At 43.5% G+C, this 16767-nt stretch overlaps 1 protein-coding gene across 3 annotated transcripts in view; it reads left to right on the forward strand.

The window, feature by feature from the left end:
• Positions 1-16767, forward strand: part of SLC22A23 (solute carrier family 22 member 23) — a 109298-nt gene that overhangs the window by 61792 nt on the left and 30739 nt on the right. For all 3 annotated transcript variants that reach the window (XM_064425949.1, XM_064425932.1, XM_064425940.1), the window contains exon 4: positions 12639-12807. In XM_064425949.1, coding sequence (XP_064282019.1) covers positions 12639-12807 — 169 coding nt within the window. The remainder of the gene's footprint in view (positions 1-12638; positions 12808-16767) is intronic.

The raw sequence follows: 16767 nt of genomic DNA on the forward strand, positions 1-16767 counted from the left end.
AAAGGTATTCCTGCTTCCGTGTGAAACATCTGGCTAAATTATAAATGTGAGGAAGTGGCTGAAGAAATGGCTTAACTGAATTGAGGTTTTTTTTGTTGTTGTTAATTTTATAGCTCTGATTTCTAAAGTCTGTATTTCATTGTCGCATAGCCAAATATAGCCTCATATTGCCGTTAAAATAAGCAAATAGTGATAATAACAGAAGGCCCCATTCTTAAAAACCTGAGCTTAAATCTGGTGTTCTGCATTTGAGGCGGGCAACACTGAAGGAAGTTTCTTCCCCATGCAAATCCCTCAGGAGCCACCTGGAGCAAACCAAGTGCTCAGTGGTTCCAGCCTGAATTCCAAATTTTCCAGTTCCTCTGGCTGTGGCCCACTGTTTTTAGATGAGAAAACAGTGATTAAACTTTCCCTGTGTCTGGGAATGTCAAGCAAGTGGACAGGGATGTGTAAAGAGACCTGCTTGCTGTCCAGTGCTGGACAGCCTTGTGGAGCAGATTTCTCTAGGGATCTGGAGAAATTCTAATTTTGATTAGAAACATCACTCAGCAGGATGGGAAAGCAGTTTTCGTCTTCTCTGCTTCTGTAAATATATACAAATGTAAGTGAACACCAATTTTATTTTTTCAAATTATGTGTTCACAGACCTTGTTTCAGCAAAAACAGATCTTTAAGATTTAGTTATGCTTACTTCCCATGTAACCTGGAATACATTTGGGATATAGTTCTTTAGCTGCTAACTTGGTAAAATCTGGATATAAGCTACAAGGTGGTTTTCCTAATTGGACTGTGCAACTTGTTCCATAGGTTTGTAGCCTGAAATCAGTTCCTCCTTGTTCCCACAAGCGTTTGAGAAAGTAGTTTGTAAGCTTGTGGTGTGAATGGTCTGGCAAAGGGCTCTGCCCTCCTTTCCTGGGGATGCTTTGCCCTTGAGCCATGTGCATGGTGCTGCTCAGGAGTCGTGGAGAGGGTTTCCTGTTCTGTTGGATGTGTGGTTACCTGACCTGGGAAATACTCAAGCCCCTGCGACATCCCTGAGTTGTTTATGCCAGGAGGAACACATGCCCACAGCGTGCTCGGGTTTGCTGTGTGCCTGCAGGTACAGGGACCTGCCCTGGGAGGCGGTGGTGTCTGAGCCCTGCGTGGGGGTGCTGAGGATCACACCCAGAACAGCAGGATCAGCCACAAAGGCTTTTTTCCTCCCATCTTTCAGCATTTTTTCTCATGGATAGGAATTCCCATGTAGTTTCCCACGTTCCTTTATGTGGTTGAATACCGTTAGGAAGCAAACCGGTGTTTGAGTTGAAAATTGTATCTCACCTCCTGTACTTTTCCAGTACAGCCCTTTTTTATTCCCTTGCTGGCTCTGCAGGAAGATACAAAGGAAAATTTGGAAACAGTAACTGAATTATTTCTGTTGTGTCAAGCAATGGAATGATTTATTCAAAGCTGAGTGTGGGAAGGAAATTTGATATGATGAGCCAGGGGCACTCCTTCTGTTAGCTATCTCTCTCCCCTCTCATGACCATAATCTTCTTTCTGTCATTCTCTCTCACTCTCCCACCTTCTAAACATTTTTTTTTCTCTTGCTACAAAAGGGTGGTAAATATAGGAGGTTTTTTTGAAGTACCTGAAACTGTTCCCTTAGCAGGGATGATCTAACACCACACACGATGCAACCCTTGCATAGGAAACAGCACATCAGATTCGTGTTGCCATTTACGTACTATAAGCAATCAAACCATTGATGCACAAATAAAAATACAAATAATAGAGAAACTGCTTGCAGTGTGCATTTGTTTTCAAAGTCAGTAGGAAAACTTACTGCAGAGAGAACCTCCCTAAGATCCTCTGGCCTTAAGAATACAGCTTGACTGTCCCTAGGCAAGGTGAAGTCTACACCAGGCTCTGCTGGGCGGTCTCCTGGACAGCATCACCTCTAGGCACAGCTCTTATCTTTGGCTTTGCACCACCACAGGTACAACACTGCACCACTTAACAGCAGCTTGCATTTCATACAGAAAATCACATAGAGAAATAGTTAGGTGCTGCTTAGAGAAGGTTAGGAGTCATTCATTTCTCAAGGTGTGGGTATGGGCATATATCTTCACAATTTTAGCCGTAGCTGTGATGTGTGCAAAGTCTACTGCTGTTGTAATCGAAACAAGTGAAATCCGCTTTCATGAATTGCAGCTGGATTCTTTCCAGGGAGCTTGGTTTCCTTTTAATGTTGTGCTATTAATTAGCCCAGCAATTCATTCTAGTTTTATTTGGAACAACTCAGCAAGTGTTGCCATATTTGAACTCTTCTGTAAGTGGCAGGAGTTTTCTTGGAAGAGATCTTTCACCGCAGAAAAGCAGACATACCCATGTGAGGATGGCTTCTACTCAGGAAGATCCATCTATTCCCAGCCTACTTGCCAGCTTCCAGGGAAGGAAGATGTGAAGAAACATTGTCTTTCTCTTTTCCTAAGTTATTGCAAAGCAATAGGAGGCTTTCCATCCATTCAGCAAAAACATTTATTGCTTACCAGGGTTTTAACAAGACACTACTATTTGAAACTGATGAAGCTACATATTCATCTTGGCTGTGAGAAACTCTCAAACTCAAACATTTTTCAGGGTTGATTCTGAATAAACTTTGAATCCCAGTGGATGTTTCTGGGTGGTCTGGTTTGCTATTGCACAGACATCTTTAGCACAGCAATTTACATGCAAATATGAGATGCTGGAGGCATTGTAATGCCAATTCCCTTTTTATTGTTCTTTACTGTCTAATCAGGTTTCACCAAATCAAAGACTTCTGGTACTTAACAGGGAAAAAACTTTCACAAAATCTTTTGTCTGGTATTTTTAAAGATAGCAAGGAAGAAATTAAAGCTTTGGCAATGCTAAGGTCCTTTTATGTTGTAAGGGATGGGATGTTCCACTGTGCTCACCTCTGTGTGTGTGCACCTGCAGGAGCTAACCTGCTGAGTTACCCTTGGCTTGGAGAGGGCTGGAAAGGGAATGCTCTTTCCCTGACCAGTTTTGTGCACCATCACTGAGCCCATTGGATCACATTCTGAGCTGCAGGACTGCTCACAAACCAGCCATGAGCAGACCCCACCGTACAGAGCACTCTGTGTGTGCAGAGTGGTGGAAAGTGTTCTCTGCAGCACAGGGATCATGCATTTAACATAAGGAATAAAGCCTGTAACCAGATACTGAAGACTTGATTTGGAATGAAATATAGAATTCTCATTGCTTTAGGAAGCAGGTTTTCTCGCATGGTTGGATGTTGTGAAAAACGCTAATCACTTGTTTTTGAAATTTTAAAAGTTTAATAGTAATAAAATGGCTATAAAAATAGTACTATAATTAGAGTAATAAAATTTGAACAATTAAGATTAGGACAATATGAGACAATAAAAACAAAGAGATACGGACATCCGGGTACTTTTTTCTGGGCAAGACAAGCCCGAAAAAGGACCCCTGTTAACCCTTAAAAAGGGTTAACCCTTTTTAACAAAAAGAGGATTAACTCTTAAAAACAATCTCCTGTTGCATATTCATACACCTCATACATGATGCATAAATTCTATTCAAACACAGGATTCTGTCTGGTCACTGTCAACTTCTTCCACTTAATCTTCATGCTATCTTCCTGTCTGAGCGAGGTGGGAAGAAGTTAGTTTTCTGCTGATAAGGGAGCAATAAATTCCATTTCTCTGAAAGATTTAGGTGTCCTGTGGCTTCTATCTGGTGTGACTTCTTTCTTAAACAAATATCTTACACAGCATAGTTTCTATTTTAACATTATGTTATAACCTAAAACTATATTTAAGAAAATTAATACAGCATAACTTTCTAACATACGCATACAATATCCATTTTAATACTTTAGAAAAGCCAACCATAAAATACACATTTTTCACAGATGTCATATCTTTTTCATTTTAAAATCAATTGACCAAAAGGAAATCTTCACTGGTCTTTCTTCTTTTTTCCCTAGAATATATTTTTTCTTTCCTTATGGAAATGTTACTTGGAAGATAAAAGCTCATTGGGAAATGGAAGAGGAAAAAAAAAATCTGTGCACCATTTACTTGTATATCAGGAGACGTTTTCTCACCATCTATGCATTACCACAGCCTCATTTTTCTTTTTGTATCCTTATGGGCTTAAAATTAGAGGAGATCTGAGCAGGGGTTGTCCTGCCTGTTCTTATTCAGGCACAGTGGCTGTGTGCAGGGTTTGGCATGGCTCTCTGTTGTTGGGTGGGTGTCCCAATTCTGTCTGCCTGCCTTTGCCTTCCCCAGACCTGTGTCAGGGTTAATGCTGAGCTTTGGAGCCAGAGAATTATTAATGCAAAAGTCACCCCTTATTCTGAGTGGCACTCCTTGTCCAGTGAACGCTTGTGCTGCTTAGAGCACCCAGACCACAGCAGCTCATGGGCTCTGCATCCGCGCAGTTCCCCTTTCACAGTGCTCATTAAATATCTATCCAGAGTGCGTGGCATAAATCTTTAAAAACGAGGCTGCCCTGGGGGCCAAATGTGTGACAGCCCTTCACAAAGAGGCTCGCTAATTGCTTTGGATTAAATCGCCTGCATTTCTGCTGGCCCTCGGTGCTGCTCCGACGTGGCTGATGCCACCTGAGCAATTCAGGTCCCCTGAGATGGGATGGGTTATTCAGGGCATCACCCTAATTTCCACTGATTGCTTCTGACATCACAGGGGGAGCAGGGGAGGAACAGGAGCTAGGGGCTTTTGCCTTTGCAGTTATATCTGCATTATATCCATAACAATTATATCCAGTTATATCAATAAATATGGGTGTATATTTATATCTATGCACACATGTATGGGATTACAACTGTATTTATGGGAGTTTAATAAACAGCACCCAATGTTTGCTCAGACTCTGTATGTAGTCCCATGCAGGGCTTGTTATGGGGTTGACACAAGTGAAAGGAGCAAGGTGCTTTTTGTGGGTTGTGCCTCTGCATGTGAGCTGCTTTAGACAAGCTGTCTCACTTTGATCTGAGGGAGGGGGTGCAGGGCAGGCAAAGCTTTATTATGACCTAAAAACCACCAAGTACATTTCGTGGTCCTCCATTTAGTTTTCTTCCATGCTTGTCTCTTCTGTTTGATAAGCCAGGCTGCAACCAACTCAAGTCTCCCGTGTCAAATTCTCGTTAGCAATATGCAGTTCTGCAGACAATGTGCTCAAATCCAGGGCTCAGTGCATCTATTCACTCATCCAACAGCACGATGGTAATGCTGAAAAAATCCTCCTTGGAGGAGCACCTCATGTGGGATCAGTGCTTGCAGAGAGAGGGGCTGCCCTGCTGTCTCAGTGAGATGGGAAGCATTTAATAGACCTGAAACAAGGTGTTAGCTGTTATTTCTTTGTTCCTGCTTCTTTGAGGACCATCATCCATCTGGAGGTTACAAACTGAGCTTTTGAAATAGCTGCTGTTGGAATATTGTTTGCCAGTTGATAAATTAGGAGAAGTGCAGATTTCCAGCTATTGAATTTCTTCTCTGTTCTTATTTTAAGTAGCTACAATATTGTTAAAAATTCACTAACAAATACAGATGCAGATCCCTTTCAACTAAAGCATCAAAGAAAATGAGCTCCTCTGATACATCTCACATCAGTTTTTGTTTCAGCTCCTCTCATACACACTCCTGTCAAAAAGATGTCAATAATGATTTAGATCCTGCTAAGAGAAAAGGCGACAGCTGTTGTGAACAGCAGAGGTGTTAGGTTTGCAAAACATTGCTGTGACCAATTGTGCATTTCCTTTAGAGAGAGCCACCTTTTCGGAAAAAGAAAGAGTCCCATATATTTCTGTGCAATCTCCGTTTTTTTTCAGAAATAATCAAATATTTATATGGGTTTGAAGACAATCTTTAGGGGGTAGGAAATTTTAGACTGGAGGTGGGGGAGAATTTTTTTATAGATATCAGTTAACATACATAAAAACATACATCATGGTAAAGCTTTTTGATCACTTTTTAATTGCATTTAAATTAAGCCATCTTTATACTGAAATTAGTATGTTCTCTACCCATTTCTCATGCTCCTTGTCACTGCTCTTTAGGTTTCCAGGGCATTCTCCTTGTGTTGTTTCAGAATGCTGTTATTCACATCCAGAAACTGTCACCAAAAGTCAGTGTTGGCTGGGAGCTGCAGAGATGCTGCTGCTGCTTTCCTCTGGAAGTAGGATACATGGCAACTGCAGCACCTCAAATGTGATTTAACATTTCTTTGGGTTTATTACTTTGTATATGGCAGGCAGCATGGTGTATTAAAGGTTTCTTATGCAGTCAGCCATCTGTTTTGTAAGATGCTGTTTGTCTTGTGCAATGTAAAACTTGGCAAATGCACATGCCATGGGATGCACAGAGGAATGACACATGCTTCTTTCCCTGCCACTGATGCTCCCTGGGTGACAGCTTGCATGCAGGGTATGGTTGCAGACATCTCTGCATGCCACACACTGGTCAGGCAGCTTCTGCTCAGAGTCTCCTGTCCCTGCAGGAGCCGAGGTCAGCCTTGCCTTGCTCTGCCCTGCTCTGCTGCATATACATTATGCCTGGGAAGTCCACATCTTCTGCAGCCGAGTTAATGAGGGTTGAGTAAACACCCTGCATTGAATCCAATCTGGCTCCATGCTTGTGGTCCAAACCCTCCACCTGTGGGTAGCTACAGGCTGTCTGCAGCTCCTAAAATACCCTGATGCAGTGGAGCAGTACCAGGCCTGAAATAGGCATTTTCAGGCCTGAAATGTTACTCATTTGTGCCTTACAGGAGTAAGTCAGGCATGTGGAAAGTAAAGAGAGGGAAGGTTACACCTTGTTTTTTAGTTGGATTTTGCATGAGAGGTGTAGCTATATTTACTTTTTTCATGCTATGCCTCTCTGTGAGGCTCCACATTGGATCTAAAGGATATTTTGCCTGGCATCAGTTTTGGCACTGTCCTGGTCTTTGTATATCAAAAGGTCATCTGAATTCATTTTGATAAGAAAGAATTCTGTTCTGATTAGATATTTCCCTATCAAGATAGCTCCATAGAGTAGATCCAGGCAATCTATTGAGGTCAGAAATTAAGTGTGCTGCTGCACATGTGGTGAGGTGTCGTGCTGGCTGCCTGCCCTGGTGCCAGCCTGGCAGCTCCGTCAGCTCGGCTTATGTCAGTGCTCAGATGACTGATTTGACACATATTAAATGTGTTAATTAAATGGTGGGCTAGCATCTGTTTAAAAGAACTCTCACCAAATTGATGGTGTGTAGAAAAGTACCTTTGAAGGAGCACCTGTGTCAGTTCACAGGTGTATTTTGGAATAACTTCTGTCCTGATGTGCTGTTAGGGGAGAATAACACTATTACTCGGCCATTGGAGGTTCAGTCTATTACTGTTCTCTTTTCTTGGCAGTGGATTGGATTTCTCCAGAGAGGAAATTAGATTTTTCCTTCCCTTTCACTCTGTCTCTGTCCTGTGCTTACATCAATTGGTGGTTGTCTGTGCACTGCAGTGTGTGTGATAACCTTTACTTCCACAAGTTACTTCATTTGCTGTTCCCTAATAAACTGTATTTACACGTGATGCTTCCTTCTGGTGACAGCAAAGGCAATCAAGATGATGTGCTTCTTGTCTAAATTCATGCAGGAGTGAGTGTTGGCTTAGCCTGGGCCATTTCAGCCATTTCACTGAATCAGAAGTGTATGTAGCCCATGGGTAGGGCTTGCAGCTCTTAGAAGTTTGTGTCTAGTAACCAAGGGGAAATTTGCGTATATAAGCAGATATGTTGGATTTTATTTTCCTGTCCCCCTAGCAGCCAGCTGCAAACTTGTCTGGGAGTTATTGATAGTTTTTGCTGCAATTTTATCTGGTCAGCTAGCCAAAAGCTAGCCTGGGGGCCGTGTTATTCTAGGAGAATCCAGTGAGACAATTTGTTTACAGCAGAGGGCAAATCCCACAGAGAGTGTTGGAGGAAGACAAGGTCCCAGAGGTTTGAGAGAGCTTGGTGGGAATTAGGAAACACAGCAGCAGCAGGGACAGGGTCACCTCCCAGCAGTCTTCAAGATCACTGTGACGGAGGTAGCAGAGCTCATCGTGCCAAAAGGGTGACCTCAGGGAGCACGGAGGTGGTGGGACGTGCTGGAGGTGCTGAACAGCTTGGGAAACTAAATACTCTTCGAGGTTTTTTCCTTTCCTTTTGTGCTCTGATGAAAAGCAGAGTCCAAATGCAAAATTCTTTCTCAAGGTCACATCCTGCGCTTGACTTTTCGCTGAGCAGAGCGACTGCTGGGGCTGAGGCAAACACAGCCTTGGTGCTGTAGGCTGTTACTGCCACTGGGAATTTCTGGGGTCCCACATTTCACACCTAAAGCTATGTTGCCAGAGAATCCTTCTCAAATTATGAGTGTTTTTTATCTGAGTCTCATTTTTTCCCTCCCTTTTGAAGAAGAGGAACATCTCAGAGGGGTGCTAAGATGGAAGGAGTTAAAAGTATGGGGTGTGCAGTAATATGGGGGAAACTGACAGAAACTGGGGGGTTTTGTTGAGGTTTTTTTTATATGCAACTGTGAGCATTTTTTAATGTGCAACTGTGAGCATGAATCTAGAATCAGAATGTCTCCTTGGGGATTTTTTTCAGTGTGAATGCTGTTGGCCAGCAGGTGCTTTGTCTTGGCCATTTTCTCCAAGGGATACTCCTATATAATTACAGTCTTGATGGCTTACAGAATGAAACTGGGCAGGGAGACAACACTGGAAAGGCACAAAAAGCTGCTACCTTGTGGTTTCAGATGGAGCTAAAACTTGGGCTGCAGAAGAAGAATTGCTTTGTGTTTTGGGTCTGGAGATGGGTGAGTGAATGCTAGAGAGTTGTTCAAGCAGTGCCATGTAGCCCCTTTTCCTCTTGATATGCTATTTGCAAATGACTTAACTTCTTTATTTTTTTTTTTTAATGGAAGTATTTGCCTTTCATCCTTGAGCAAATATTCTGAGAATAAATGTCAGCCTTCTAAGAAAAATGAGAGGGTTTCTGAAATCTGAAACAGATTGTTGCCAGTGTGCAAGTGCAAGATGGAGTGAGAAAGGACACGATGTGGATCTTAGTCCCTCCATGGCAGTGACAGCTTGCCTGGTGGGATTTGGAGGAGGTGGGCTATGTAGGGCCATGCTCTGTGGCTACATGAGCTGATGCTAACCAGTGACACTGCAGTTTACCCTGGTGTCCTGTCTGTGTGTTCCTAGACTACTCCTTCTGCTGCAGGTGGAGAGGATGGGAGAGAAAAACCAGTTGGAAAGGGGAGAGGACGGCATTTCGGATATCAGGCTGTGACATACTTATGGTGATTTTATCTCACTTTCCCATCTTTTCAGAAGAGGTTGCCTGAAAACCTTTTGTAAAGGACACCAGCCCGGTTTGTTGATCCCAGTGCCAGGGAGAGAAGCTGTTAGCAAAGACATTTTGCCCCTTCCGATGTAAAGTCCTAGTACCTCTTGTCACCAGTGCCTGTTCCATTGGCACAGTTTTGCTGTTGTGTGACCTGTGGTTTTACCATGCCTCTCTGCTGATGCCCAGTGACCTCCTGCACAAGGCAGTGGGGCTGAGCCCAGGGTGCTGCAGAGCTTCTTCAGCAGCTCCTTCACTCACACCCCAGCCAGCCTGAGTGCTCGTGGGCATAACACGTGTGGCCCAGGACCTGGTTTCCACATTTCCCAGCCAGAGGTGCAATTCACTGTGCATGTCTCATGTGCTCAGTGCCCTGGGATGGCCGTAGGGCTCAGGTCTGGGTCACACCTGAGGTAAGACAGCTGCCCTCAGGCTGGGAGCGGTTTTGCCTTAGGGGTTGTCTGGGTCCAGCTTGTTTGTGCCCTGTTGCTGAGTGCCTCTTGACTGTGAGAGAGTCTGATCCATGTGTCCTGAGCATGCCTGATCTCACTGCCCGAGTGCTGCAGGACGGTTTTCCATGCAGGTTTCAGCTTGCCCATAGGATCACTTGCCTGGGCCTTAGGGAAATTGGGTCTCTGAGCTGGATCTGCTGCTCTGACTGAGATGCATAGAGTGGGAATGCTGGGCAAGGAAGCAAAATCCTTCATGTGCATGTCTCCTTGTCCACACAAAATTTTCCAAGTGGAGCAAATGGATGTATCTGGGAGTTTTTGGTATTGATGATAATTTCCGTGTGTACGACGAGGGTTTGCTCCGTGTTCCATAAAGTAATTGAGATGGAAACTTTTTCACTGATTCCGGGAGCTGGAGCTTGCTTGCCTGATTTGCCATGGGTGGGTAAAGCTGATCTCAGTCTTGTAGTGGTTTTATCTGAGTTGGTGTTTTTGTCATGTGAACTGGGTGGAAATTGTTGCAGCCGCAGAGGCCTCGTGCCTGGGTGCATGGAGGCTGCAGTGGGAGCACCAGCTGGGTGTCTGTCCTGCTGCTGGGGCGAGGCTGCTGCACGGGGTGCCTTTGCTGCAGACGGGGGAAAGGGTTCACTGATGGATGCTTGCTAAAAACTGCAGTGCTGAATCTTTTATCATATAAAATTGAAACCAGGTATGTCGGAAAGTCAGTAGGCTGTCCTCATATGTGAAGCATTTCAACAGAAATGTGGTATTTCATATGCTGCTGGTGTTGCTTAAAAGTCACAATCACCCAGCTAGAGCAGGGATTATTTTCTTGTCATCTCCAGCTTTTTTAGAGAAAAGGGCAGAAACTGCTCATATGCATGTGATAATCCAGAGACGAAAACAGATGCTAAACAATCTCTGAAGCTATTTTCTTTCTCTACATTGAATAACTGCTGCATGCAGAGTTTTTTACTGTGCACCAGTGACTTAATAAAATATACTTTTATTATTTGGTCACTGCTTCCTGACTTTATATAAAAGTTGATATCTCAATTATTTTTATTTTTACCTGATACTAACCTGAGCAATGCAATTGAAATGCTAAAGCCTTACATTTCTAATGCAGACTTCCTGTTTCTATAGCAACAAAACTCGACCTTGTACTTAATGAAGGAATATTGGAGTCTGAGTACTTTAAGGTTTAGAAAAACAAACAGAAGCACTTTATATTTGGAGATTAGAGAAATAAAACGGAAGTGACCTCTTTGCATAGAACAACAACAAATTCCTAGGCTTGGGATACTTCATTAGTAAGAATGAAACCATATTAATGTCATAAGGAGCTCTGTGTTTTAATCTTTTTTACCAAATTAAAATGTAAAAGCCTTTTATAGCATGTGAGAGTCTTTGAGAGCTTTTTCTCCCCTTTTCGTTTCCAAAGCTGCTGTGTTTGTGGTTAGGCTAATGAAATTTGGGCTCCCTGACAACAGATACAGTTTCCTTTCTTATTGGCAAAAATCCATTGGTAGTTTTTGTGTTGGCTGAAAAGAAAGGGAACAAAATGTGTGGTGTTTAATCCTACATTTGATATACAAGCTAGTTCCTGGTCAGTTACTTTAAATCTGTGTTACAGTGATAAATGCAAACTGCAAGTTAGAGAGTGAATGAAGGAGCAGCTGTCATCTCTTCCTATTTTCTTAGAGCTTTTCAGTTAAATTTTTAATAACCATTAAATTCTCATTTAAAACCACCGCAGGAAACACCCCATAGAAAAGCAACAATGCTGACAGCAACATATCACAAATGTTTACAGGCCTCTTTCTGTATCAGCATTCCAATAAGTGCTACACAACATTTGTGGCAGGTTTATTGAGCTAAAGTATTAGTCTGTGCAAGTGAATGTGGGCAAATGGGAAATATGATATAGAGGCTTCTATTACAATCTCACTGGTGAAAAAATTTCCACAAGCCAGTCCCATTGTTGTGCTTGCTATTTCTTCTGTAACTTTTTAAAATTTTGTTGTTAGGCTGTGATTCTGACTAATTCATCTTCTGACTGAATGAAGTTAGCCAGAATTCAGGGTTTAAGGAAACATTTGATCTAGTGAACTGAGTTTTATCTACTCACTTGTCACAAGACAGCTGAGGCAACCAAAGATACCAGTGATCGTGGTAAATTGCCCCACAGCAAAAGGAAGGATGGAAGGCAGGATAAAACAGATGGGAGGCTGGCCTGTTTGAAAGTTGATCAAGATAAGCTATTGGGAAAAGCAAACCCAGAAACAACACACTCAGCAAAATCCAGCTTGGAATTGGCTGAGTCAGAGCATATTAAGCTGTGGGCAGGTGGCATCCCATTTGAGCTGGGTGCCTGAATCCTGCTGAGAGCTGTGCTCTTCTGCCTCCCAGCAAACTGTCTGGAAAGGCAGGTGGTGTTTCTGAGAAGTGTTAAAAAACATGACCCAAGATCTTTGGCTTGTGTTTGACCACACATTCCCTTTTAAAAATAAACACCTTATTGTTAAGTAAAATGCTTCTCTAGGCAGAGACTGAAGGAAGCCTGGCAGTGAGGACACAGCAGGTATATGGAAGTTGCAATGTTTGCACCACAGACAGCTGTTAATGGGCTTCTCTAGATCCTAAATATGGGAGGAAGCAAAACTTATTTGATTCTGCGTAGCTTTGACCAAAGCTCCTGTAGGACATGAACTCCCTTTAAGTTTCTTAGAGGTGCTCTGGGTGTGTCTTTGCTGTCGGGAGCTGATTGTCTGTGTACTCTGTGTTTCAGGGATAGAGCTCTGTCCTCCTGGGCACCGCTTCATGATCACCATGGTGGCGAGCTTCATCGAGATGGCGGGGCAGTTCCTCATGCCCGGGCTGGCTGCCCTCTGCAGGGACTGGCAGGTCCTCCAGGCAGTCATCATCTGTCCCTTCCTGCTGATGCTGTTCTACTGGGTGTAAGTATTTCTTCCTCCTGCCAACGAGCTCCTGATGCTGGACTTGGGAGAGGCTCCACTGTCAGGAAGTGTGTGTGCTTCACAATACATAGAGCCTTTCCCTTTGTTCTTCCATCCACCTTGTGCAAAGCTGGACTTCGAAATAAGAAAGAATAACTTTATAATCTGCTGTAGCATGCACATATGCTACACCCTGCAACACGGTGGGCACCTGGGAAAGAGTTCCCTTTCACTGAGGTGAAGTTGTACTTTGTTATTATTCTGGCTCTCACGTCCCCTTTAAGGACTAAAATAGTTCTTGAGAGGATGCATCCCAGCCTAGCTGTTGTCAGATTGTGACTGCATGGCTATATTTTCCCCTAATACCTATGCTGTGGTTCTGGACTGACACTGTTGGTTTCTTTGATCCAAGAAATGTTACAAATAACATCTGTCAGCCCTGGAACAAGCACACTTGGATGTTTTGTATGCATGAGGTAGTCAGCCCTGAGCTAGACTTGATTTTGCCCAAATTAGCCCATGCTATGCTGAAGCATGAAGGTGGCTGGTCTGTGCCAAGCAGTGGCTTGGGATTGCTCCTGCAAGGAATTCCCTGCTCCCAACTGGTCCCTCTCCTCTGTGCCTGTGGCACTGTGGTGTTGGTACAGCTGTCTGAGAGAAGTAGGATGGCTTTCACCTTGGGAATAGTGCCAGGTCCATCGCCACCATGACTTTATACACATTCCAAAGAATCTATCTTTGTTGTTCTGTCTTAATAGTGACACTCAGTGGTGGCATGAGACAACAGAGGGTTATGAGAGTAGTGTTGTACAAAACAATAACAATAAGAAAACTAACAAGTCTAAAATATTTCATTATTGTACACTGAGAAAAATGAGGAAAAAGGCCACTACTCTGTGCAGGACCAAGCTTGTTATGTACCATGGCGAGCTAGGCTGCTAGTTGTAATGCCTGACAAGTTACAACATGTAAAAACTTGTTAGAGTATGTAACAGTTATATTTTTGTATTAACTTTTTACAGAGCCCTCCTGTGTTGATGGTGGTAACCCTCAGTGGGGATTTCACTGCTTATTCCCAAAGTAGACATGCCTCAGCCTGGGCAAAATGTGGACTCAGGAGAGTTACCAGTCCCTTACAAGATAATGACAGCAGGGGTGGGAGGTTACCCCTGTATTCAAACATGCAGCATTTAAATAGCCTCCTCTTGATTAACAGTGTTAATCTTGATGAATAATGAAGAGGGGTTTTGTTAATCTATGATTCTCTTCTTCTCTCCCTTACCTGCTGTATGTTCTGCTCCAAGCTTCATAGTAATGGCTGCCAGCAGGAATACCTGATGTCCACCACTAGATAAAACACAATATCAAGCAGAATATTTACAGACATTTGTGTCCAAAAGTATGGTACAGTAGTGTGGAGATGCCTAATGAACATGGGGGATGGCATGGAGAGCAGACATTCCTCAGCAGTCTTCTGGAGGCCACACATCTTTCATGGGGCCTTGGCAGGGTCTCACACATTCCTGTTAAGAGGTCGTTTCTGAGTGACATTGAAAGAGACAGGAAATACTAAAAACTATTCTGTAATCTGCAAGAACTCTGTGGCTTTTTAGCTGGACAGGGCAGGCTAACCAAGCAAATAAATCCCCCTTATATATTGTGGAGCATAGCAGCTTGAGAAGTAGTGGTAATAGCCAGAGGATCAGGATTTGTGTTGCCCAGGGATTTTGCATTTACAGAAATGAACCTTGGTTGGGATGCCTCCTCAATTATACTGTCAGTACAGTATGTACTTTTCTCTTAGGCTTTTCGCTTCCATCTGTTGCATATTCTCTGGGAAGTGTTACCATTTTATTATCTCTTTCTTTCCTTCCAAATGAAACGTGGACCCGCAGCGGGTGTTACAGATAAAGGAAGAAAACTAACTGATTGGTAATAAAAGAACTGGGAAAGTGCACTGCTTGCTAATTCCCTATCATGTACCCAAAGCAGTGAGTCAACAGATGCTGCAAATAGCCCCTGCACTGCCTCCTCCTTCCTCTGTACTCTCTTTACTTCCATCTCCTACTGTGAGAGTGCTGTTTGCCCCTCTAGGCTGGGGCTTAGCCCTTTTCCCACCTATGGTTTTGCTCTTGTGTTGGCCCCATGCACATGGCAGGCTATACAGTCACCAGAATGTTCATGGCTGAGTGGATTGGGAAGCTGGGCATGGATAGGGGAAAAGGGGGAGGCAGCAGATTTGTCTAGGAGGGATGGGCAGATGGGCTTGGATACAAAAGTATGGAGCAGATACCCCTACTGGGCTCTTAGGTCATTCTGGAAGGGCAGAAAGGTACCCATGTAAGTCAGACATGGGCACAGGGATTTGTGACAGGTGTATAAAGATAATTTAATAGAAGTTAGACTCCTTTCAAGTGTGTGTGGGTATTAGAGCCTTTAGGGAAGGGGAACTCCAGCTATACAGAGACCTTATTTCTTCTCCCTTGAACAAGGGAAGCTCCAGACAGGACACCATGAATGTCAGTAAAGGCATCAATAATTTGAAATAAACTCCTGCTTCACTCTAACCAAAACTGAAGAAATAGAAGAGGTGGCTGGTTCTTTTCTGGTGTTTTACATAGGATTTACTTGCATGAAGACACAACGTTGCAATAACAGTGTTTGTTGACCTGAGGCAGACCCCTAATTGACAAACACATTACAGCCTTTCCATGGGCATCCATTTTCCACTCATCTGCACAGAATCACAGTTCTCCTTCCAGCTACATGTGGTATCTTCCTGGTCTTCATCAAGGATTCTTCTCTCCTCTTAGGATTTATCAAACTTAATATCTTTTTTCCCCAGTGTGCCTTCCAGTCATCCTTCTCTCCTCTCCCAAGCAGCAGCAGCTGTGGAACAGGAGATGAAAGTTTAACCCTACCCCACCCCCTGATCTTTCCATGAGTGTGAAAAGCATGGCCCTTTCCTTCCTGATGGAGGAGGCAGCAGACTACCAGCCAGCTGTGCAAGGAAAATACTGAAAACCAAAGGTCAGCAGGAAGGAGTGCATGCATTGGCTCACCAGGTTCAAATTGTTCACCAGGGACAAATTTACTGCACACCTTGGAGCAGGAACACTGAGGGAGCTTGGTGTACTGCTCTAAAGGAGACAGGAAACAAAGGATGGAGTGGCACAGAGGAGTTGTGGTCATTCTCTGTTTAAAACAATGCAGCTGATGGGAACTGTAAGCTAAAGGAACGACCTGAAAGGTGACCTAAAGCTGAACTTTGTGACATTAGCTCAAAAGTATGTATTACTTTTCACACCCCCCTCCATATGCTAGTTACTGAAGTCACCCAAATTCCAACCTAAACATGAAATTACATCACCTGTAACTTTACCTTTTCCCTTCCCTCAAAGAAAACATTATAAATGTAGCTTAATTGAGGGAGGAGGTCAGAGGAGGCTTCATCTTTGTACCCTGGGACTGTCAATGGGTTATACCTATCTCCTCTCCCACCACCTGTTGAGTAAGACTTGAACAGAGCAATACCGAGTGCTTCTTCAGGAAATTCAAAAAGCAAGCTTCTGTTTGTGATCATGCTTTTAGTGCTACTTGGTCATCTCTCAATTTAATGCATTGGTCAATGGCTGTATCATTCATACGGTAAGTATTACTGGTGTGTGCTTCCACAGACAGTGTATTTATCACCAGCAACCCAAGAACCTGCATTCCTGTTGCTCAGTAAGTGACGCTTTTGCATCTGGCTGTGAGATTTGTTGAATGTGACCGGACTTCTACCCTGGCCATGAGAGTCCATTGGGTGCAACCAGACTTAGTGTGTCACACTGTTTGAGAATTTGTGACCATGGGAGTTCTTATATGTGTGACTGGACTGATCACATGGACTTGAGGCAGCCCACGGATTTTTAAGTGTCCCTAAGGAACCTCTCTCTGCTCACACTGAGTGATGGAGCA

This window comes from Passer domesticus, chromosome 1 (assembly GCF_036417665.1).
Source record: "Passer domesticus isolate bPasDom1 chromosome 1, bPasDom1.hap1, whole genome shotgun sequence".
Taxonomy (NCBI): domain Eukaryota; kingdom Metazoa; phylum Chordata; class Aves; order Passeriformes; family Passeridae; genus Passer; species Passer domesticus.